This window comes from Procambarus clarkii, chromosome 40, assembly GCF_040958095.1.
Source record: "Procambarus clarkii isolate CNS0578487 chromosome 40, FALCON_Pclarkii_2.0, whole genome shotgun sequence".
NCBI classification, from domain to species: domain Eukaryota; kingdom Metazoa; phylum Arthropoda; class Malacostraca; order Decapoda; family Cambaridae; genus Procambarus; species Procambarus clarkii.
The window spans coordinates 28,840,381-28,864,728 of NC_091189.1; the positions used below are offsets into that span (position 1 = coordinate 28,840,381).

Sequence of the window (24,348 nt, forward strand, 5' to 3'; positions counted from 1 at the left end):
GATTTCCCCCGTGTTTTCGCCAGTGCGCTCGCGGCTAACTACTCTCCACTTCACACACTCTTGCGGGTGGGCAATTACCTATATTAAACATTCATATGCATATGTCCGTGTAGAGAATTTTATTGCGATTCCAATTATACCAAAATTAGCGATGTAGGACAACTGTAGGCTTCGCAACCATTAAGAAAGTGGAAACATTTTGTTGCTGTTTGGCGCTCTCGGCGAGTGATCTGCATAGTTTTTTATTTGGTGTTGATACTCCTTATGCTTGGGCGGCATTTTATAGGTATGCTCTTATAGACAATTTCATTGCGAACACAGTGATACCAAATTTAAATACGTGCGCCTTCAATTATTGTCAGGACAGTCAAAAGAGAGTACACTTTTTCGGTCTTACCGCGTAGGCGCGCGAAGTGCCGAAAGCATCTGGGGTATTGTTTTTTTTTGAGCGCCGAGAGCGCGAAAGTGTTAATTATGCAACATGGGAGCCAAATATGTTTCATAATATGGTAGATCTCTGTGGTACCCTGAGAGCAGAGATGGACAGACCATGTAAACAGGTATGGTTAAGTTGTACTTTGGACACTTCAACAAAGCTCGTTTCCTAATTATCAAAACTGTACATATTGTGTATATTAGTTTAGGTTGTGTTAGGCCCGGTTGGTTAGGTTAGGTTGGTTTGAATTAGGTAGGTTTTAAAATCCATTGGTGAATCATCATCTGTACAACTCGAGTTTTATCTTGCACGAAAAGGTTAGGTTGCAGAGGAAATATGCATCTCCACATGAAGAAACTACGGCAGAGGGCAGACAGGAAATCATCTACTTGTATTATCAAGGATAACAGTCATAGGAAAACTAAAGAAGCTTGTTATATGGATTGTGAAAACCTCCAATTAATTCTTTGTAATGGAGGACAAGTGTTTTAGAGAGATAACAGTTCACCTACAAAATAAAACATCAAAAGGAGCACAAAAAGAAGTTAAGAAAATGTTTGTTGTCAGAGATTTGCAAATTAGGTATATAAAGAGCAAAAAATGGCAAAGCCTTGATAAGCTAGAAATGTTAAAAATTTAGATAATATCCATTTCCAATTAGATTATCGAGGATCTACTGTAAACAAGCAAAGCACATCAAGCTCTTAAGCCAGTCAGATAAATAAGTCAAACTTCTTTAATATAAAACTTTTATACAAATGTTAATTTAATTTATGAATTAACAGATATGCTGTATTTTACTAAATAATATATTAAGTGAATATGAATAGCTCCTTACTGAGTAGTTCACTTGACTGTTTCCTAAGCTGAGTCGCAGTCAAAGGAAGCCAACATTCTGCACCAGTGGAGCAGGGTTCTAAACAAACATTTATTGTGTTGTACTGAGGAGAGAGGCACTGGAGAAATACTAAATCCAGCTACGAATAACTTCAACAAAATTTCATCTAGGCTTTCCAAGCGCTTCTTGGCAACACAGACAATGCCATTTAACTTTCTAGTTAAATGCTCTTTGCTTTTTAACAGTATTGCGCCCCGGGCGGTGCGCTCCGCGCGTATGCACGAAGTAGACCTAACGGTGCGGGCGAGCACTCTGCGACACTAAATGTGTATACACGTTTCAGTTTTCTCACCTTAATTCTAGAGCTAAGTCATTCGTTTTGGTATCATTGTGTTCACAATAGAATACCCTACAGGTGTATATGCATATAAGGTCCAAAAGCCAAGTTTGACTTCCTACAGCAAAGCCTACATTCGGGAAAAGTTACCCGTGAGCACACCAAATCAGTTAACTATGTATACTCGTTTCAGTTTCCTCACCTTAATTCTCATGCTACATCGTTCGTTTTGGTATCAATGTGTTCGCAATTAAACTCCCTATAGGTGTATATGCATATATTGTCCAAAAACCCAGCGTGACTCCCTTAGCAAAGCAAAAAGTTACCCGTGAACAAGAACCAATTATCACACCCGCAACCTAATGTGTATACTCGTTCAGTTTAATAACATCACTTCGTGTTACGTCACTCGTTTTGGTATCAAATTGTTTGCAATATAAAGGCGCGTATTTTAAAACTAGTCCCATAATAATAGAGCAATAACTGGAATTTTAACAAATATTTTAATTTTGGACGCTCATCATCACAAAATTATTAATATCTTTCCAGTGTTCTGACATAAAATTTCGTTACATCTTTAATTTCAGTATCAAATTGTTTGCAATGTAAAGGCACGCATTTTAAAACTAGTCCCATAATAATAGCACAATAAATAGAATTTTAACAAATATTTTAAAATTTTGACCAAAAACGTATTTATAATATTTCAAGTGTTCTGACATCAAGTTTTGTGTTACATCTTTCATGTTGATATCAAATTGTGTGCACTCTAAAGGTGCTCATTTTGAAACTATGCCGAAGTCCATCGGATAGAAAATGAATTTTATACATATATTTTTTGTATTGGACGCGAGCAGTGTCCAAAACTAGGACATGAGAGAAAAAAGTGGACACAAGGGGTGTCCAAAGAAAGCGATAGTGTTAAACTGATAAATATTTCACAAAAGGGTGGATTAAATTACCTTAAACCAAATGTTTTTCTTTATCTAACAAAATTAATTTTATTGAAAATTACACAAGGGAGAGCAAGACGAAAATTGCCAAAACACAAGGAAATTAAGCTATCAAGGCTCAAGCGTGAACGCCACTGGAACAGTTTAACCACTGCACTGCGCAACGTGCCTGTAGGTGCTCGACGGGTAGTGGGCAACGCTCCTCAGGGATCTTATAGGTATAGCATATGATTCAAAACTCTCGCAGCTACACAGGATTCATACCAGCTTCCTCAGGGCTCTTGTAAACACACGCCATTTTAAAAAAAAAAGTCGTGAGCAACATTCCCAGGTGTGAGAGCTTCAGTACTGCAGAAGCCACCAAGGCTGGCACATGCAACATGAGCTCACAGCACTGCTGTTCAGCGTGTGACCACAGCATCACCTAATAATGTCAAAATGTATATGTAACTGGTATTATTTAGCCATGATAGTATTACAGAAGAGCCTGAGTGTGATAATGACTGTGTACAATGTTCAAATATCAGTCAACCAATGTTGTTTACGATGTTCACAGTGCAAGCCACAGCACCACAGCATTATTTCGTCCCTCTAGGATTCTTCGAATGACTGCTTAAGTTCCTTTACAAAATAAATTTGTGGTAAATTATTTATTTACAGGATTTAGTGACCAGGAGTGTGATAATAGCAGGATTGTGGTGATAATTAGCACTGTGCGTAGTATTGTGGGAGGAGGAATTTTCATGAGGGAGGGAGGGAGGGAGGGAGGGGAATCGAGGTAGCGTCACTGTGTGTGGCAGCCAATCTTGTTTGGGCTCACCATACTAGCTTAGTAGTTCGCTATGGTGAACACACATAGATACTTATATATAACGTGTGTATAGAGTGTAATAAAAGCAACAGGAGTATGTTGGGGGGAGCCATTTTGGTGAGGGAGGTGGGTCGTAATCGTAGCATCGTCTGCTGTGTGACTTGTCATGCAGTGTACGGTGGGCACTGTGCTGTTTGGACACAATACCAGCTTAGCTGTATAGTTATGGTGAATAAAACATGTAGATACTTATAGATAACATGTGTAAATAGTGTAATAAAAACAATAACAGTATGGTGGGAGGAAGAATGTTGGTGAGTAAGGTGTTAGAGGAGTGAGGGAGGGCTGGCTGTGTGTGGCACCTCACTTATGTTTTTTAGGCTCGCCATACCAACTTAGTGGTTCGTTATGGTGAATACATATGTAGATGGTTATATACAATGGGAGTATATAATGTTAATAACAGCAAAAACACTGTTTGATTGATTGTAGAATATAATATGTCACATACAGTATATGAGCCGCATAATTTTAAGAATAGCAATGTTCCACTTTGAACTATATATATTCCACAAATTACGCATTTTTGAATAATATTACAGCAAAAAACAAGAAATGAATGAGAAACATCAAAATAATTGTGAAACATTATATTCTCTGCAACTGCCGCCTAAAGGGGTCGCAGGGCCGACTGACTCCCAGCGCTCCATCACTCGGCGCCCATAATTTGCTCAACTTCCCAGGTCCATCGCGGCTAAAGTATGTCACATACAATATTTTTGTTTTAGTTTCCCGTGATCAGAGACTGCATTTTAACAATATAAGATAAAATAATTCTTTGGAAAGAATTTTTTTCCTACGCACCAGGGGGCAATATTTTTAATCCCTGCAATGCGCACATATTTCATGTGACAATTTCATGGTACAGGGATTAATGAATTATTAACTAACTGAAATTTTTAAAAAGATGAAAAATGTCAAATTGCTAAACTGAACAATTTTCGTATCAAATCACACAGTGAAAAACATTTAACAAATTAAAAACACATTAAAATATTACTAATAGCACAATACATATATATATAATACATATATAGATGATTTGAGTAACAAAACCGGAACCGCGTAATACATTAATAGCTGTTTTAGTGTCTAGCGCTTTAATTTAAACACCCCGCGTGGGATAAGGGCAGCTATATTGCAGCCACGACCGATAGTTGGCAGACGCCACCTACAAAAAAAATCATGGCCAACATTCCTGGGTGTGAGAGTGTCAGTACTGAGTGAGCGACCAAGGCTGGTGCACGCAGCATGAGCTCATAGCATAGCTGTTCAGCTTATGACCACAGCATCGCCTAAAAATGACAAAATATATATGTAACTTCTATTATTTAGCGATGATAGTATTACAGAAGACCCCTGACTGTGATAAAACTGACCAGGATTCTGATAATAGCAGGATTGTTGTGACATTTAGCACTGTGCTCCATGGTGGGAGGAGTAATGCTGAGGGAGGGAGGGTGGTGGCATCATCTTCTGACTGTGTGTGGCCATCTTTTATTGACTGGACTTACCATACTAGCTGAGTGGTTTGCTATGGTGAACACAAATGTAGATACTTATATATAACGTGTATATAGTGTAATAACAGCAATAGGAGTATGTTGAGAGCCGCCATTTTGGTGAGGGAGGTGCATCGTCTGCATGACATGTCATGTTGTTTACTGGTGGCTACTATAGTCTTTGGGCACCATACCAGCTTATTTGTACAGGTATAGTGAATAAAACATGTAGATACTTATATATAATGTGTGTGTGTATATAGTGTAATAACACCACTAACAGTATTGTTGGAGGAGAAATATTAGTGCGTCTGGCCTTGAATCAGTGACCGCAGCAGCCACCAGCTGACTGTATGTGTGTAGCTACATCTCTTATTGCTTGAACTCACCATACAAGCTTAGATGTACAGTTATGGTGAACAAAACATGTTAATACTTATATTTAATGTCTGTGTATAGTGAATAAAAGCAAAAACAGTATGGTTGGAGGAGTATGTTGGCAAGTGAGGAGGTGAGTAAGGAAGTGGTGGCGAGTGGCTGGCTGGCTGGTGAGTGAAGACGACTCTTCATTACTTTTTGACTCACAATACCAACTTAGTGGTTCTTTATGGTGAACAAAACATGCAGATACGTATATAAAACATGCAGATACATATATATAACATGTTTATATAGTGTAATAACAGTAAAACTATTTGTTTATTGTTTTATGAACATAATAATTGAATCACTAATATGAACACAATAATTTTGAGTACAGCGATGGTTCATACATTTTATTATATATATATCACAATACACACTATTGAATAATATTAATGCAAAAAAACAAAGAAAAAATCAGACACATTGAAATAATCAGGTAATATCATCTTTGTGGCAACCCCTGCCTGACAGCTCGGGTGGAGCAAACCTCGTCTGGCGACTGTTCTGTCAACGCCTCTTTTTTGCCGGCCTTATTCCCTGCCCTATTGTGCCCAAAATATGCCACCAACGATTTTTTGTTTACTTTCCCACGATCAGAACACACAAATGAACACTTTTATAAGACGAAAGAATTTTGGGGATTTTTTTTATTGTTGCGCCTGTGGGTGTTGAAGGCAAAATGGCCCTTAGCAGCCCAAGTGTTAAGGTACTATGCAAACTTAAAGGAGTCAAAACCAATCAGTTATATAGAGGTGCCTTCTCCATATTGGTTCAGTGGGGTTTCTCCTCTTGAGTTTCTTTCTATATTCACAGCATCCAGGATGAGAGCATTTACATTGCTGTACACAGCATATTTGGGGACTACATTACCTGTGTATGGGGTCGGGGAGGGGGTGGAGGCTCTCGTCTACTTATCCCTATGCAATACATAAAGTTCTTTTCAGTTTATTTATATTTATTTTTTGTCACAGGTTCATCAATGCTACCTTGTATTCCTTGTACTGTATTGGGAATAGATGTTATGCTACATTACGGACTGCATAGAAATTATCTCTTGATCACAAGAGGGAACAAGAGCGGAAGTTGCCCAATTCTTATTTTACAGCTCATTGAGCTCTCCCTCCCACAGTTCATTTGAAGCCTAACACTATGGTACAAGGTGAACAAAGGTGAACAGTGAAGGAACAGTACCCAAGGATTTCTCCCCAATCAAGGACTCAAACTTGGATTTCCTCATGTTAGGCTCCTGTAACATTTCTCAATCTTTGTACCCTTGAAACAATTCCAGGTCTAACATTCGATAGCACACAGATTTTGTTGGCAGGAGACAATTTCTGACTTCGCTCCTGATACTGATTAAATGAGAAAAATTTAAAACAAAAAACCAGTGTTGAATGTAATGAAATGCCATTTTCTGGGTGAGACCTGGAGGCTCCCTGGAGCTTTCTAGGCTGATATGCTAATGTCAGACTTTGGCATCAGTCATGTGTATGGAGTTCTGTGGGCCTACTGGGGACCACGAGCCAGAACCTGGCTCTCTCAGAGAGGCATGGGGAGCAATGGCCTATAGAAACCCCCGTGTAGTTGGAAGCATTCTATGTCTACCGTCACCGGGTCAGGCACCCAGAAAGATAAGCATCCCAAAACAAACCCCTATTCTGGTGAAATATATCTACCAAAAGCCAAACAAGTGGATAGAACTCCCCTAAAAGAAACAAGCAAACGAGCATGACGTCACACGTCGCCGCGCCGCTGTCTGAGCAGCTCCCCCCTCTCCCCTGGAGGGGGAAGGGGAAGCCCCAGACCCCCCCTCTCCACGCCGCCTATCCACCCGTCAGTTCTTCGGCTGATGCTAGAGGCTACGGTCGTGTGCTCTGGCTCTAGTGATAGTTTCAGCACTGTGCTTTGAGTGTGATGGTTGTCTTCCAGGGGTGCGAGAGCCAGGAGTTATTCTCCAGTACTCGGGCTGCATGCACCTAGGGTTTCCTTCCCTAGGTGCCCTGTAAGTACTGCTCCTGGAGCTTGAGGTTACCTTCCACAAGTTTCTTGGGTCCTGCCTCAGCTTGGCCATTTTACTGCTCGTTTTTTTGATCGCCCTTTGGGTATTTGGGTGTTTTGTCTCCCTTGTTTACCTTAGGGTAAGAGGCAGTTTGCACTGGAAAGGGGCGCAGGGTGCTGCGCAACTTGTTTTCATCGATTATAGCAGCCAGTTCTGTTCCTCTAGGGTACACTGTCCTCTTGTGGGGGTTTCTTTTTCTTTTTGTCTTGTGAGGGGATCTGTCCTGCTTATTGCCCACTTGTGCTTGACCTATTATGGTGCTTCTCTGGTGGCACCCCCTGCTAGGTCCCCGTGAGTGTACACGTCCCTGGAGTTCAGCGTTAGTGTGTTTGCTTGGTAGTTTTGGGCACTGGTTAGCAGTACCCTGCCTGGGGTTACCTGGCGCGAGTCTCGTATCTCACACCAGGTCTCGTATATAAGATATTAGCATATCAGCCTAGTAAGCTCCGGGGAGACGAAGAGGCTCCCCCCCCCCCCAGAAATGACCCTTTGTGGAACCCCTGGGTACCTAGGGGTGTTGGAAATTTCCAACACTAATAAACTACTATTGTATTATAATAAATCATCATCATTATATACTAACTACAGTAGTTACTAATTTCACTAACGGTAGTGTCAACATAAATTAACCATTTCATCTGCGTATTAGTGCTAGAATTCTCTTGAAATCGAGTAGCAACATTGCGTCAGATAATGTCTAGATAGACACGTTTATTACCAATGTGTTAGAGAATTGAATGTGGTTCTCTAAAATTATCAGTATTCCGTGTAATAATTACCTACGGAAAACATAACTCCCAATAATCTCAAACCGAGAGTTATTAACTAAAATTGTTATGTAGTAACAGTCCTTTCTGTTACGTACGAATGTCATGGAGAAAATAAAATCTTCTCCATTTCTCGTTTGACACCATAAAACGAGAATATGATAATATTTAAATCCCTATAATTGCAACCCAGTTCTCATTAACGTATTACATCCATAATTGTGCGGAAAAGAATTATTCGTGATTAATAATTTCTGTGGTGAATGCGAGAGACGGGTTGAGGGAGGCGGCGACGCCATTGTGCGAGAGAGGGCATCCTTGGTGTGAAGAGTGGCGAGACACGTGGTTGTGACTGGGGAATTTATCGGCAAGAATTACGCTGATACTTGGTCAACAGTTAATAATTACTTATCCACATGTTCTATAGTGCCCAGCCAGTTAATAACGCGTCAACAATTGAAGCCAAGACCCGTAATTACACGTACACAGCAGTGGACGTCAGGGACTGGCTGACGCGGTTCCGGCAGACCTCAGTATTCAATACGCTCACGATAAGTATATGTTTCTCGTTTGATGCATCATCCTAGATTATATATTTGTGAGTAGTTTGTCGTCATATAGCGAGGATACCCAATATACAACGTTAGTAAAGGTTCGGCAATTTCCTCCGTTTTCATGAATATTGAAAATAAAATGTAGCCTATTCAAATGCTACTTAAATTTCTCTGATTTCAGCGTGTATGCGAGGAGTCATCAAGTTGTTTCTCTTCATTCGTGATATTCACCTCGAGTTCTTTTTTTGTGGAGATCCTGTGACCACGAGGACGAATGACGAAATGATATTACAGAACTCGTCTTAAAGCTAAGACATTTTTCGTACAAATTTATTTAATATGATTTTGATTCTTATATAATTCCTGTAGAATCTTTCATTGAATAGATTATTGCCAGAAATGATGATTGGTAATTGATGTGTTTGCTCTGACTGTTGCTCAGTAATTCATGATCTTTAATATTCACAATTTGAGTTCTCATATTTGAATCTATAGTAGTTTAGATTTATAATATCATTTACTCAGCAATGAACTGGTGGCGAACCACACTGGTTCCTAAATGTATATGAATTTCTAGAAATACCCCCCCAATGTAGGTCTTTGAGGCTCTGACTTTAATTAATTAATAATACAGTCCATTCATTATTTCAAGTGATTATCCTTTTAATAATTATCCATAGACACTGGTTCTCTAGTGTTATTCTAATGATCACTTTTATTAGTTTTCCCTCTTTTCTCAAAAGTGGGTGGTCCTTCGATTTATTAAATCAAATAAGTAAATAATTGAATATATGAGTCAAGCCCCAGATATCCCACAAGGGGTTCCACGGAACCGCAGTTGAGAAACGCTGGGCTAGCTGGTAAGTACTCACCTATTTCACCTATTTGTGCTTGCGGGGGTTGAGCTTTGGCTCTTTGGTCCTGCCTCTCAACTGTCAATCAACTGGTAATTACCTAAGTGTAGTTACAGGATGAGAGCTGCGCTCGTGGTGTCCCGTCTTCCCAGCACTCTTTGTCATAACGCTTTGAAACTACTGACGGTCTTGGCCTCCACCACCACCTCACCTAACTTGTTCCAACCGTCTACCACTCTGTTTGCGAAAGTGAGTTTTCTTATATTTCTTTGGCATCTGTGTTTAGCTAGTTTAAATCTATGACCTCTTGTTCTTAAAGTTCCAGGTCTAAGGAAATCTTCCCTATCGATTTTATCAATTCCCTGTTACTATTTTGTATGTAGTGATCATATCACCTCTTTTTCTTCTGTCTTCAAGTTTTGGCATATTTAATGCCTCTAACCTCTCCTTGTAGCTCTTGCCCTTCAGTTCTGGGAGCCACTTAGTAGCATGTCTTTGCACCTTTTCCAGTTTGTTGATGTGCTTCTTAAGATACGGGCACCACACAACTGCTGCATATTCTAGCTTTGGCCTAACAAAAGTCGTGAACAATTTCTTTGGTATATCGCCATCCATGTATTTAACAGCAATTCTGAAGTTAGAAAGCGTGTGTACAGGTTCCTGAGCCTACTGGGCTCTATCATATCTACACTTGAAACTGTGTACGAGTCTGCCTCCACCACATCACTTCCTAATGCATTCCATTTGTCAACCACTCTGACACTAAAAAAGTTTTTTCTAATATCTCTGGCTCATTAGGGCACTCAATTCCCACCTGTGTCCCCTAGTGTGTATGCCACTTGTGTTAAATAGCATGTCCTTATCTACCCTATCGATTCCTTTGAGAATCTTGTATGTGGTGATCATGTCCTCCTTAATTCTTTTGTCTTCCATCGATGTGAAGTTTAACTCCCGCAGTCTCTCCTCATAGCTCATACCTCTCAGCTCTGGTACTAGTCTGGTGGCAAACCTTTGAATCTTCTCCAGTTCTAGTAAGTGTGCTAGCCCCAACGTTGCCGAGAGCTGTCTTGTATTATGGTCCATCATTTGGTCTCCCCCATTTTTGTTTTCATCATTACGAGGACCCCATTCACCTTTCTGTTTCAAGCATTTGTGCTGTTGAGGTAAAAGCAGTTCTTAGTGCCGTGTGTTTTGTTCCAACTTATTTACAAGATGAGACGATACCCATGATTGAAAGGGCACTTTTCAAACCCTGCTTTCAGGTACTTCAGCCATTAAGCGCCCATCCTTTTTTCCTTCTCTGGCTGCAAGCCCTAAGAAACAACAGTTTACTCTTGCAGGTGCTTACTGAAGAGGAGTTGGAGGCTGGAAGCTATATTTTTACTTTGTTCCTGGGGAGTTTCTTAGCAAGGCCCAAGCATTGACCATATATTCTTTCCCTCCTTTTAGTGGGAGAGAGAGAGATTATATCTTTTTCTACCCTAAGGGAAGACAGAAGCTCCTCTGTGGCAGTTTACGTCTTCCTAAATCGGCTTGGAGATGGATCTTACGTCTCATTGGAACTCAAGAGTCTGTCCTTCCTCTTCCTTGGTTAAAGCGGTGGGTCCAAGATGTTGTGTGAAGATTCAACCTCGCATCCTTTTGACCTCTTAGTTTTGTGCCCAACATGGCTAAAATTACAATTTTACTGTGATTAATACTTTTTCATAAGCTAGCAAGGACGAAGTTGTACTAGAAAAGCTAGCAAATAGAAATGGAAAATAACACAGCCCACAAGTGGAATTTTGGATAATCACAAGACTGATAGTACACAATGACCCCCCAACCACCAGTGAGAAAACAGACTGCACCATTTTAATGTTATTGGCCCATATACACAGACAGGATTAACACAATAGAGATATCAAAGAGCTGTGTGTCCACTAATAGTCAGTGCTTTCAGCATTTGAGCTGACCATTACTAAACTTACCAAGAACACCACCATTAACATCCTCTGATATGGACACCGTTTTGCTTCGGGACCTTTCAGTACTTTTCTGCATCTTCCTCTTTTTTGCTGGGCTGTGTGTGCTGTTTTCTAGCATTCGCTTCTTATTAGACGATTCCACAGCTGTTTTGGGAGATTTGGATGGAGAGGAGGCATCCGCTGATGTACTCTGAAAAAAAAAAATGTATAAGTGCATATATAATATACATGTACATTCGTTCCCCTCATTTCTAATGCTAATGTTGACACTGTCTATCTGAAGGTGAATTTGGTTTGATGATTTGCTTCCAAATAAAATGAATAAGCCTTTCCTATGTTTAGAGTTTGTTGGTTGACATCCATGAGTGGATTTTCTTTAATTCACTGTTTACAGTACACTATACAGTACAGGGAACCTAAGTTGACGACTCTCCCTCTTTATAAATTTTTTGGGTTACGATCTCAATTTCTTCATAAAATTTGCATTGGTTTGCGACCTTTACCTCGCTTGGTGACAAATTTGTTGATACATGCATGGGTCGACCAAGCGCATGGTTCCTGGCACAGGCGAGACATGCTTCAGTTTACCAGTGCCTCCCGCCTAGCGTGCTTGAATTTTTCATAAAGAATTTCATAGTTTTTCTGTTTTTTGGGGTTTGAACATAAAAGCAATTATTATATATCACGCCATGGGTCCCAAGAAAGTCAGTGGTAAGGTTCAACCTAAGAAAATATTTGTGAGTAGAGGCAGTAGAGGATGTCCCTTCCTCATTAAAAAATGTGAGAAGTATGGGAAGAATTGCAAAGTTTTGCTGAAAAGACTCGCCCAGATAAAGCTGTTGTTGCAGGGGTGTTGTATTGACCTTTTTAATGACAATGTGATATCTCACTACAGACAAGTGTTAAAATGTAGGGAAAAACAAGTCTCTGTGGAAAGGTTCTGAGTGAGACAAACAAGCAGTGAACCACAACCAGGTCCTAGTGGTATGCAGGCAAAACGTAGGCGAGAGCGGACCCCAGAGAAGTCATCACTGTCTGATGTTATAATGGAAAGGGACACCCCTTCCAAACACTACACACCTCCACCTTCCCACCTCCTCACCGTCTTCCATATGCTAAAAGTCATCAATAAAAGTAAGATACATGTATAACTTGTACATAATGTACTGTAGAACAAAATATTTGTAGTACATGTACTGTATTATGTATGTAATGCATTTTAAAGTTAATTTTTTGGGGAGTGTGGAATGGATTAATTGAATTTAAATTATTTCTTATGGGGAAAATTCGTTTCGGTTTGTGAATTTTCGGTTTACGAGCCGTCTCTGGGAAGGGATTAAATTTGAAAATGAGGGTACCACTGTACATACCCGGTAAGTACTATATATCTGGTATGTATATTATGCCAATTATATATACAGTAGTATATATAATGCCAATTATATACTATAACAAATTACAATCTCTGAAGATATTGTAATTTGCAATACTATATACTGTAACCACTCGATTATCTGGGATTCGAACATCCAGAAAACGCCCTTATACGGCGAAAATCATGACCGGATAAAGTTCTCAATATCCGGCCAAAATGGCCATGGGAGCCGGATAAAAAATCGGAGCCGGTTAACTTGCTGCCGATGTTACACTATCCGGACAGTCAGCCGGATAATCATTGAATTGTTCGGATATGAAAGCCATGGGGCAGGCCGTACCGTATTAATCCCGTCTGGCTGTCGCTGGCTGGCTCGAGGCGCATGGTGGAGGAGGGGGTGGGGTGGGTGGGAAGGGAGCATTGGGAGGGACCACCTGGGTACAGGAATTACTATTAGTTTTAGAACAATTCATCATAGTCAAAAACAAATGAAATATTAGTAATTATGTAATAACAAATATATAAGTTTCCTAAAAACAATGTGCACAGGCTGAAGTTTCCTTCAAACATATATTTTGAGTTTTTTTTCCTCCTAGCGGCCTACGTAACGAGCTATAGCTGCCCCAAGTGGACCCGTCCAACACTGGTCAAGCCATGTGCTCTCTACCCTCGTGTTATACCACAGTGCTGCGCCATTAGTGAAATATTTTTTTAAATAACTTTTTTATTTTCATAGTAACTTTGAACATTTTTGTCCAAGACTATGTCTGGTAGCAGCATCAATCGTTCTAGAGGTGTTAAGACGAAGAAGGTTGTCCTAATAATTAAAGACAAGTTACGTGTTATACGCCTCAACCAGTGCGGCGTTACAGTGCCACGCCATTAGTGATTTTTTTTTTAAATACCAGTAACTTTTTTATTTTCACAATACAGTACAACTTTGAACATTTTTGGCCAAGACTATGTATGGTAGTAGCAACAATCGTTCTGGAGGTGTTGAGAGGAAGAAGGTTGTCCTTACAATTAAAGAAAAGTTACGTGTTATACACCTCAACCAGTGAGGCGTCACAGGCAAGCCAAATGCCTTCAACAAGTGAGGCACAAGCAAGCGCCTTTAACAAGTGAGACCTCACAGGCAACCTAAATGCCTTCAACCAGTGAGGCTTCAGCAGCTGGCAGTCAAAACTAACTTTCCTTAATGAACTGTATAGTAATTTTAAGTGTTAATTTTAGTGTTGTGTTAGTATAGGTTACGTAAATTGTTAAGAATTCTTAACTTCAAGATGTGTGGCATCAATCAAGAAGACGAACACCAACAAGGTAAGTTGAGGTTTCTAGTTGAATATTTAATAATTATATGTGGCAAGGCAATTCAAATTATGTTGCTTGTAGTATAAAAATAGTTGGAATTGGTCACCTTTGGACTCGTAGGTGAAAAAGTACCATTATCCGGAACACGTGAATATCCAGCTGGGGGTCCTTCCCATATAGTCCGGATAATCGAGTGGAGACAGTAATTTGAAATTGTAATTTGCAAATTCTATATAGATATTGTAATACACATAACAAATCACAATATCTATAGATGTAAAAATGTCTAAGGACCCATGAAGGATTAGATCTGTGTGTTAAAATTCCAATTACCGTACCTACACAGAACTATTGAGATCCTCAAATGACGCAACTCAGGCATTAGGCATCAAAGTAGAGAAAAATCAAACATTGAATGAAATGAACTCTACTGGACTCCATTGATTATGGAGTGTCTACTGGATCCCAAGACCAACATCTGGCCCCCTCAATAGACAGAAATATCCGAGGATGTAGAATCACCACAGTACCCAGGAAGAATACTGTACCATTAAAAATAGTAAAACACACCAAAGCAGACAATTGCATGCTAAACATTGGCAATGTTGTCCCTATGTAACCCAATTGTTGACTGGGTCCAACCACAAGAAAGCTATCTCAGGAAAGCATTAACAACACTCACTGTATATATTTACTATGCAGTTGTCTTTTTTTTATCAAGTTCTACAGTTTCCTTCTTTTCAACACCATAAATTAGGCATTGAATGTAATGAAATGTCATTTTCTAGGTGAGCCCCGAGGCTCCCTAAAACTATCCGAAATGATATGAGGTATATTAGTTTGGGGTCATCAGTCACAAGAATCCTTTTGCCTACCAAGGACCATGAGCCAAAACCTGGCCCCCTCAGAGGCACAGGGAGCAATGGCCTATGAGAACTTTACATTTAAAGTATATCATAATTGCCATCGACCAGGGAAGGACCCAGAAAGATAGGCGAATCAAAACAGACCACTGACTGGTTAACCTGTGTAATCTACAACCTAAAAGATCAAAATAACTCTCCTAGGAAAAAACAAAACGAGCAACACTTCATTCAACTAGCACTCCCACTTGTTAGCGCTACACCAAAGGGGGGGAGGGGGAGCTGGCAGGCCACCACCCCAGTTCTTGAACGATGAAAACCACCGACCGGAGGGAGGGAAGGTGTCAGGTAGCCTCCAGGGCTCATCCAAAAAATGCTGTTTCATTACATTCAACGCTGGTTTTCTGTGGGGAGCCCCTGTCAGCTCCCTGAAGCTAACTGATAGTAACATTACCAGTCTCCGTGGTGTAGTGGTTAAGACGCTCGCGTGGCGTTCCACGAGCGCTTTGTCATGGGTTAGTATCCTGGCTGAGGAGGATTTACTGGGCGCAAATCCTTAACTGTAGCCTCTGTTTAATTCAACAGTAAAATGGGTACCTGGTTGTAAAAACGAGTCTTCGTGGGGGTCACATTCCAGGGAACATAGGATTTAGAACTTGCCGAAACGCTATGCATACTAGTGTCTATACAAGAATGTAACAACTCTTGTATATATCTATTTAAAACAAAAACAAAAATCCAAAGATAAGTAAAAATAGGGACTTACCCGGCAGCACCACAGACTTCAAGACAGGGAACCTTGAGGTTACCTTGAGGTGCTTCCGGGGCTTAGCGTCCCCGCGGCCCAGTCGTCGACCAGGCCTCCTGATTGCAGGACTGATCAACCAGGCTGTTGGATGCGGCTACTCGCAGCCTGACGTATGAGTTACAGCCTGGTTGATCAGGTATCCTTTGGAAAAGATACAGACAGCCGCAACATGTGACACAAGGCCACACAAGGTCGTGAAGGAACTGGAACATTCACGAGATACCAGGCGGCCAGAACCTTGTAAGATCTCCAAAACCCCCACACCTGAATGGCGACCCAAAAACTGTCGCAAGAGCAGCATACTTCTGAACATCACAGACACAAGGGTGAACAACAGGCTGGCTAGACTGAATGACACTGCAGACAACCTGAGACACGAGCCTGGGAACAGGAAACCAGGGAAACCAGATTCACCCAGAGAGCGTCCACCCTCACCAAACTAGTGGCCCGCAGGTAGCGGCGTAAAGCCACCACCGAACACAAAACACGATGCACCCGCAGCCTAACCGTCCAAGCATCAACAACCAAAGGACCCCTCCAAAAGCCAGCCGTCTCATACTTTACCAGAAAAGGAGGAGAAACCTGTAAATGAACAGAATTCCCAGCATCAGAGAGGAGCATGAAGCTCCCCAACCAAACCCCCAGAGGCCAAGGCCAACAAAAACAAGGCTTTCCAAAAGCAATTCCAAACAGAAAGTGCCACCACAAAGCGAGAAGAAGAAAGGAAAGGAAAGAACCCGGTCCAAAAACCAAGAAGGCTCTGGCAGCACAAGAGCAGGGCAGAGGTGAAAAAAAGCACGAGAGCGCTTGCGGAATGGAGTGGAAGTGACATCCACACCAAATGAAAGCTGCAGTGGCTCTGACAATGCTGCACGATAAGAAGCGACAGTACTAGGCACGATATGCCGATCCAGAAAAAGCAATGAAAAAGGGCAAAATAACCTGGTCCAAAAGCGACAAAGAGAAAGAAAATGACAGAAAGACCATTAGGAAACTTTACACTGTCCCTAAGTAAAAGACCGCAGGTGGGACACCATCAAAGAAGCCATCTGATCACCATACAAATGGTGATATATACACATCAGAAATACCAGACACATAGTGAGGAGCAGTAAGGCAAACCAGATGCATAGTGAGGAGCAGTAAGGCGAACAAGCGAGGTACCTCACTAGACCGGCCTGATGAAAGAAGCGGAACCACGGAAAAATGCCAGAAAAGAAAAACCAAAACCCCCAAAGACAAAAACAAACTGGCAACCAAAGAGAAACATCAACCGCTGTGTTAAAGTAAAGTGAGCTGCACCGGCCACAGTGCACCCTTTCCAGCCAATAACACGCCCATACCTGGGGCAAGATAGAAAGCCCCAGACCTCCGACGTACCCCCAGGGCGAAGAAAACGACAAGCGACAAAGTCCTCAAATGGGGAGCGATTCCCGAACTTCTCAGGAAAGATAACCCTGACACGCAAGGGTAGTACAGTGGAGCCTCGATTTACGATGGTAATCCGTTCCTACAGACGTACCGTAAGTCGAAATATCGTAAGTCAAAGCGATTTTTCCCGTAAGAAATAAAGGGAATTGGATTAATCCGTTTCACACCCCTAAAAATATTAACTTAAAAATACATTTTCTACTGAATAAAAAAATTTTCTCTAATTAAATACAGTACATATGTTTATCTTACCTTTATGGAGGACTCTTGATGTGTATGGAAGATGGTGAGGAGGGGGAAGGAGAGGTGTTACTGTTTGGAAGGGGAGTCCCCTTCCATTATAACATTAGGCAGTGATGACTTCTCTGGGGTACACTCTCCTACGTTTTGCCTGCTTTTTTCTTAGCAAGTATGGTGGATATCGTTGACTGAGCTTTGTTGTACTGCCTAGCTTGTTCAACAACCCGCACACCCTCTTCATATTTACGAATGATCTCTTGTGTTTGCTCTATGGTCATCCTTACATGGGTTTTCATATGTTGAACCTTACCACTGACTTTCCTGGGACCCATGGCATGATATATAATAATCAGTTTTATGTTCAAAAAGCAAAAAATCACCACAAAAACGGAATTTCTTATAGGCGTGATCGACACTAAGCGGGCAGCTGTAGTAAACTGAGGCAGGTCGGCCCGCGTGACCGGGAACCACGTGCTCGGTTGACCCAAACGTGTACCAACATATATCGTTAGTCGATGACACTATCGTAAGTAGAGTTGCATTTTTTTATCAAATTTACATCGTAACTCGAAATTATCGTAAGTCGGGGCAATCATAAGTCAAGGTGACACTGTACTTACAGAGTACATAGTGAAGGGTGACCTAAGTACATGCTGCACTTGTACACTAAGACACACACACAGCTGGAACAGCCACACAGGACAAAAATCCAGAACAGGAACTTGAGGCCAGGGGTGACTGCCTGACTGCTTGATACCTACTTGATGGGGTTCTGGGTGTTCTTCTACTCCCCAAGTCTGGTCTGAGGCCAGGCTTGACTTGTGAGAGCTTGGTCCACCAGGCTGTTGTTTGGAGCGGCCCGCACGCCCACATACCCACCACAGCCCAGTTGGTCCAGCACATTTTTTAGAAAACAGTCTAGTTTCCTCTTGAAGATGTCCATGGTTGTTCCTACCAGCACATCAGTTCAAGAACTGGGTGATGGGTTGTCAGTTCCCCACTCCCCCCCCCCTTCTGTGTAGCGCTAATGAGGGAGAGTGCTAGCTGCATGAAGTGTTGCTTGTTGGGTTTCTTTCTAGAGGAGTTATTTTGATCTATTAGGCTGTAGATTGCACAGGTTAACCAGTCAGTGGTCTGTTTTGATCTGCCTACCTTTCTGGGTCCTTTCCCGGTTGATGGCAATTATGACATTTTAAATGTAAAGTGATCATAGGCCATTGCTCCCTGCACTTCTCTGAGGACACCAGGTTCTGGCTTGTGGTCCTTCGGAGGCAAAAGGACTCCTGTGACTGGACTCCAAAACTAATATTGCATAGCACATATCATTTCGGATAGCTTCAGGGTGCCGACGGGGCTCCCCACAGAAAAATGTGATTATGGAGGTGGAGAGATGGTGCAGTATGGATGGTGCAGTATGAATGGTTGCAATACAGATGGTGCAGTATGGATGGTGTTATATGAACAATTAAGAGTCAGAGCAGTAGAAATGAACTATCTAAGAAGCATGTGTGTGGTGTTAGAAGGATAGAACATAAAATTAAACGATTATTACCTATCTTCGCTCACATTTCTCCTCAAGGCAGGCAAAACATCTGAGCTAGAAAATAAAGAGCCCCTTTACTGCCTGCATAGACTCTGTTAAACAATTAGTCATTGTCCAACCATTTGACCACCAGTGTCCTGAAACTCACAGAACATGGGACTAAATCCAAATTAGATATTTATTACACAATAGTCAGTTGATTGACAGTTGAAAGGTGGGACCAAAGAGCCAAAGCTCAACCCCTGCAAGCACAACTAAGCAAGAATACTCCCTCTATTGCAAAATATTTGTTTTGTCAGAAAATATAGCAGCAAACACCCCATAACAATTTGGAATTTGCCAAGAATATCAGGTGTGGCTCTAAGTACATACAGTAAGAGGTAATGTAAGGCAAGGTATTTAATTTCCTTCACTTAGGCAATAGGAGACTTGAACTGCCGACCCCACAGTGTGAGGCGGAAGCTCTTCCACCGAGCTATTGGGAGGCCTAATTGAAAAGATCTCAAGAGGCAGGAAACCCCCTGCCCAACTGAGATATTATACTTTCCCAACCTCCCTCTAAAGCACATAGGAATTAGTGATTCATGCCCATGCCATATAAATTGTCAACCATACTATTGTGGAAATAAACATTGGCACCAAATCACTTTTGGTGATTGGCTCTTTTTAAGGGAAGGTAATTACCAGAAGAAAGTATTAAGCAATTATGACTATAACACTTGGAAGCAATATGAGGATAAGGATTTAGGATAAGATGAAGGAAAGGAATGCTGCCCAACTACTTGGACAGGCAGGATTAAATATCAACCTGCAAGTAGCAAGACCACCACTCTAACGTCCGATCCAAGTCGTTGGTCAAATTGAAGCCACGGTGTTATAGTTCATACTACTTGGAGGCTGTGGTGGATTTGGGTAACTATAATGCTTCTATAGAGGAGTTAAGCAGAGATCTAAACCTCTATAATCTGACAACTCCTCCTTGCATACTATTACAGAACATGCTTGCTGTCTGGGTGCTTCTAAACACACCTTACAAACCTAATACTGTTAGGTTGCTCAGAGAGGCTCATTTCCATATGAAAACCACTTGTCTTCTCCATGAGCAGCCAGCGTGATTCAATTTTATCCAGCGTCTGCTTTTACCTCTCCCAAGCCAGCATGAGCAATCTTAGCTTTTACTTTTGTGTGTGTCTGGGAAGTCCAGAGGTGCAGGTTTGAACCCATGATATGGCCTCCAAATTTTCCCATTCATTTACATCACTCACTTGTGATTTCATTGTGCCATCTTTATTGCTTTTCTCTTTACAGGTTGTCAACAAGGAACACAAAGTGCACCGAAAGAAGCAGCCAGCAAAACCACATTCACCCACAACTTCAAGGGGGCAAATACAATTAAATTAGGACTAGATATTTGTTTTAATTTGTTGGTCTAAAAAGCTAGGAAAGTGAGCATCAAGAGCTAGAGTGTAGCCCTGTGTTCACCAATAGGTAAGCACAACTGTACAATTACACTCACCAAGTCGTCTTTGCTCATTCTGCTGCTGTTGCTGCTGTGTACACTCACTTCATTTTGATCTTCATCCAGCTTCTTGTTTTTCTTTTTCTTCTTTTCTTTCTTTGGTTTTTCTGTTACAACTTCTAAAATTTCATGCTGACTTTTGATATCTTTCTTCTTTTTCTTCTTCTTTTTTGGGGACACTGAAAGTTTATTAAAAGGTGAAATTTGTATTATAGTACTGTATAATACAAAAATATATGGCATTTTAGGCAATGAAATCTTCAACTTGAGAACACAGCTTATAGAGAAAAAAAGCATAATATATACAGTAATTCATCAATATTCAATCTGAAAATAAGTTGTAACAATGCGGAGGATTCGGACCCTCGACGTCTGTATTCCCAAGTTGTGCACCTTGTCTCTGGATCATGACATGGTATAAGTTATACAACCTGGGATTCCACTGAATCCACAAGACAGGGGTGGGGGGGTGGGGGGATGGGGAGGTTATATGTAAAACTTGGACTGGCTTCCAATATCATGGTATTCATGCAAATTTGTATATCAAAGACAGATGAACTTCAGTACTCGAACGGCTTCCAACTCGAACAATTCAGGACTCATACACTGTGTTCGTGTTCGGTCGCGCCTGTGTGCTCGGCACAAATATACACACATAATGGACGAACCAGTTTCCCAGTAGCTGTCATTCAGTACATACCCCATTAAACTTCTCTATACACTTTGTTTTCTTTGATATTTTCTATATTCTTATCATAAATAAGTCACCATGGCACCTAACAAAGTTGGTGATACACGGAGCATACCTGAGAGGGTTTCAGAGTTCCTCTACTCCCCAAGCCCAGCCTGGGCCAGGCTCGACTAATGAGCCAAATAAAAAGAAAATTAGTCAGAACCACGATAGAAATGAAAAAAAAACTTGTAGTAAAATATTAAAGTGGTGCCTGTGTGTCCGTTCTCGCAACAAATATCATTGGATAAATTTCTTGGTGGAAAAGCATTCAGTGAATCTCAAGAGGGAAATAGAAAATGATAAAAAGGAGAAAGAACCCGAGAAGCACAATTACTTGAAGTTTTTATGATAGGGGGACTCCCCAGTCAAACAATAACGTCTCCTTCCTTGCCACCTTCCACATACTCCATCAATTCTCCTAAGTGCTGGTAAAGTGAGAATATATTTGCATTTATTTCATTTTTTTACTGCTCTCATATGGATGTTTTTTTGTGATCTAGAATTGATTAATCCAATTTACGTTATTCCTTATAGGAAAAAATTATTCGGTACTCGAACATATCGGCACTCAAATGGCCTTCTGGACCCAATTAACTTTGACTAGCAAGGTTCCACTTTATACTTACTTCCTGCAGATTCCATAGATGTAACCTCTTGTACTGCAGATTCTTCAACTTGTTCCTTTCCTTTCTTTTTCCTCTTTTTCTTTTTTTCTGTAAGATCAATTAACAATAGTTAGGATTTTGTTTGTTTACACTGGAAAGTAGAAAAACAAAAAACCGACTTGAACTTTTCACTACAGGCTAAGTAGGAGCTCTCCTTCCGCAGCTCGTTTTGAGAACTTGCTCGATACATTTTTCCTAATGTGTTCTAGAGCATCTATCTCAGGTTCTCTTATTACAATTTTTAATGAGCTACCCACTTCCTTTATGCTAGAATGGGGACTAGTTAAAAAATCAGCGTTGAATGTATTGAAATGCCATTCTCTGGGTGAGACCCAGAGGCTCCCTCGAGCTAACCGGGCTGATATGAATATATTAGACCCTAGCATCAGTCAAGTGTATGGAGTTCTAGACCTACCGGGGACCACGAGCCAGAGCCTGGGCCCCCTCAGAGAGGCACAAGGAGCAATGGCCTATAGAAACCCACATGTGGTTGGAAGCATTCTATGTCTGCCATCAACCAGGTCAGGCACCCAGAAAGGTATGAGCCCCAAAACAAACCCCTATTCTGGTTAAGAAATTGCTACAGAAAGCTGAACTACTGGACATAACTACCCCCAAATGAAAACGAGCAAACGAGCATATGTCGCCACATCGCTTGTCTCCACAGCTCCCCAATCACCGAGAGGGGGGTAGGGGGGAACCCCAGTTATCCACACACCAGTTCCGAGGCTAAATGTCAAAATGTGAAAAAAAAACAGCGTTGAATGTAATGAAATGCCATTTTCTGGGTGAGACCCGGAGGCTCCCTGGAGCTATGCAGGCTGATATGGATATATCAGATTTCTGGTATCAGTCAATGTGCATGGCGTTCAAGGTCTACCGGGGACCACGAGCCAGAACCTGGCCCCCTTAGTGAGGCACGAGGAGCAATCGTCCATAGAAACCCCCATGTGATTGGAAGCATCCTATGTCTACCATCAACCGGGTCAGGCACCCAGAAAGATAAGCGCCCCAAAACAAACCCCTATTCTGGTGAAAACATTGTTACAAAGAACCGAACAAGTGGACAGAACTCCCCAAATGAAAACAAGCAACCTAGCATGATATCACCACACTGCCACGCTGCTAGCTGTGCAACCCCCCCCCCCTCTCCAGGAGGGGGAAGGGGGGGAGCCCCAGACCTTCACGCTGGCTACCCACCCTTCAGTTCTTAGGGCAAAATGTTAAAATACGCAAAAACTGCCGACCGGAGGAAGAGAGGGTTTCCAGGGAGCCTCCGGGTCTCACCCAGAAAATGGAGTTTCATTACATTCAACGCAGGTTTTCTGGGGGAAGCCCCATTGGCTCCCCTGAGCTAACTACCCAAAGACAAAAACAAAAATGGGGACTTACCCAGGAGATGATCGGTCCACACTCCTCAACCCTAAGTTGAGACAACTGGCTGCAACCGCCGACCCAATGCGACACAGGCTCTACAAGGCCAAGGAACATTGACAAGGTAGCGAGCGGCCATGACCCTGTCCGACCTCTAAAATCCTGTGCCCGAATGTCAGCCCAAGACATTACCGAAGACGACCTAACGTTTAAGGAGCATAACCAAGCAAATATTGCGACAGCCAGAAAAATGATAGGATGAATTACGAGAACTTTCAAATCCAGGGATCCCATCACAATGGTTGTCCTCTTCAAGACACTTGTGTTGTCCCATCTTGAGTACTGCTCAGTACTCACTTCCCCCTTCAGAGTAGGTGAGATTGCTGAAATAGAGGGAATACAGAGAACATATACAGCACGCATAAACGCGATAAAGCACCTAAATTATTGGGATCGTCTCAAAGCCTTCCAAATGTACTCACTAGAAAGAAGACGAGAGAGATATCAAATAATATACACCTGGAAGATACTGGAGGGCCAAGTACCAAATCTACACAGTAAAATAACAACGTACTGGAGTGAACGATATGGAAGAAAATGCAGAATAGAACCAGTGAAAAGCAGGGGTGTCATAGGCACAATCAGAGAACATTGTAAAAACATCAGAGGTCCATGGTTGTTCAACACCCTCCCAGCAAGCATAAGAAATATTGCCGGAACAACCATGGACATTTTCAAGAGGAAACTAGATTTATTCCTCCAAGGAGTGCCGGACCAACTGGGCTGTGGTGGGTATGTGGCCCTGTGGGCCGCTCCAAGCAACAGCCTAGTGGAACAAACTCTCACAAGTCAAGCCTGGCCTCGGGCCGGGCTTGGGGAGTAAAAGAACTCCCAGAACCCCATCAACCAGGTATCAACCAGG

General features: G+C 41.6%; 1 protein-coding gene across 3 annotated transcripts in view; it reads right to left on the reverse strand.

Annotated features, from left to right (window-relative positions):
• The window catches only part of LOC123758005 (nucleolar transcription factor 1-A), a 118,651-nt gene that overhangs the window by 74,054 nt on the left and 20,249 nt on the right, over positions 1-24,348 (reverse strand). For all 3 annotated transcript variants that reach the window (XM_045742114.2, XM_045742117.2, XM_045742115.2), the window contains exons 3-5: positions 22,014-22,100; positions 20,652-20,833; positions 11,568-11,754 (exon numbers count right to left, since the gene is read on the reverse strand). In XM_045742114.2, coding sequence (XP_045598070.2) covers positions 11,568-11,754; positions 20,652-20,833; positions 22,014-22,100 — 456 coding nt within the window. The remainder of the gene's footprint in view (positions 1-11,567; positions 11,755-20,651; positions 20,834-22,013; positions 22,101-24,348) is intronic.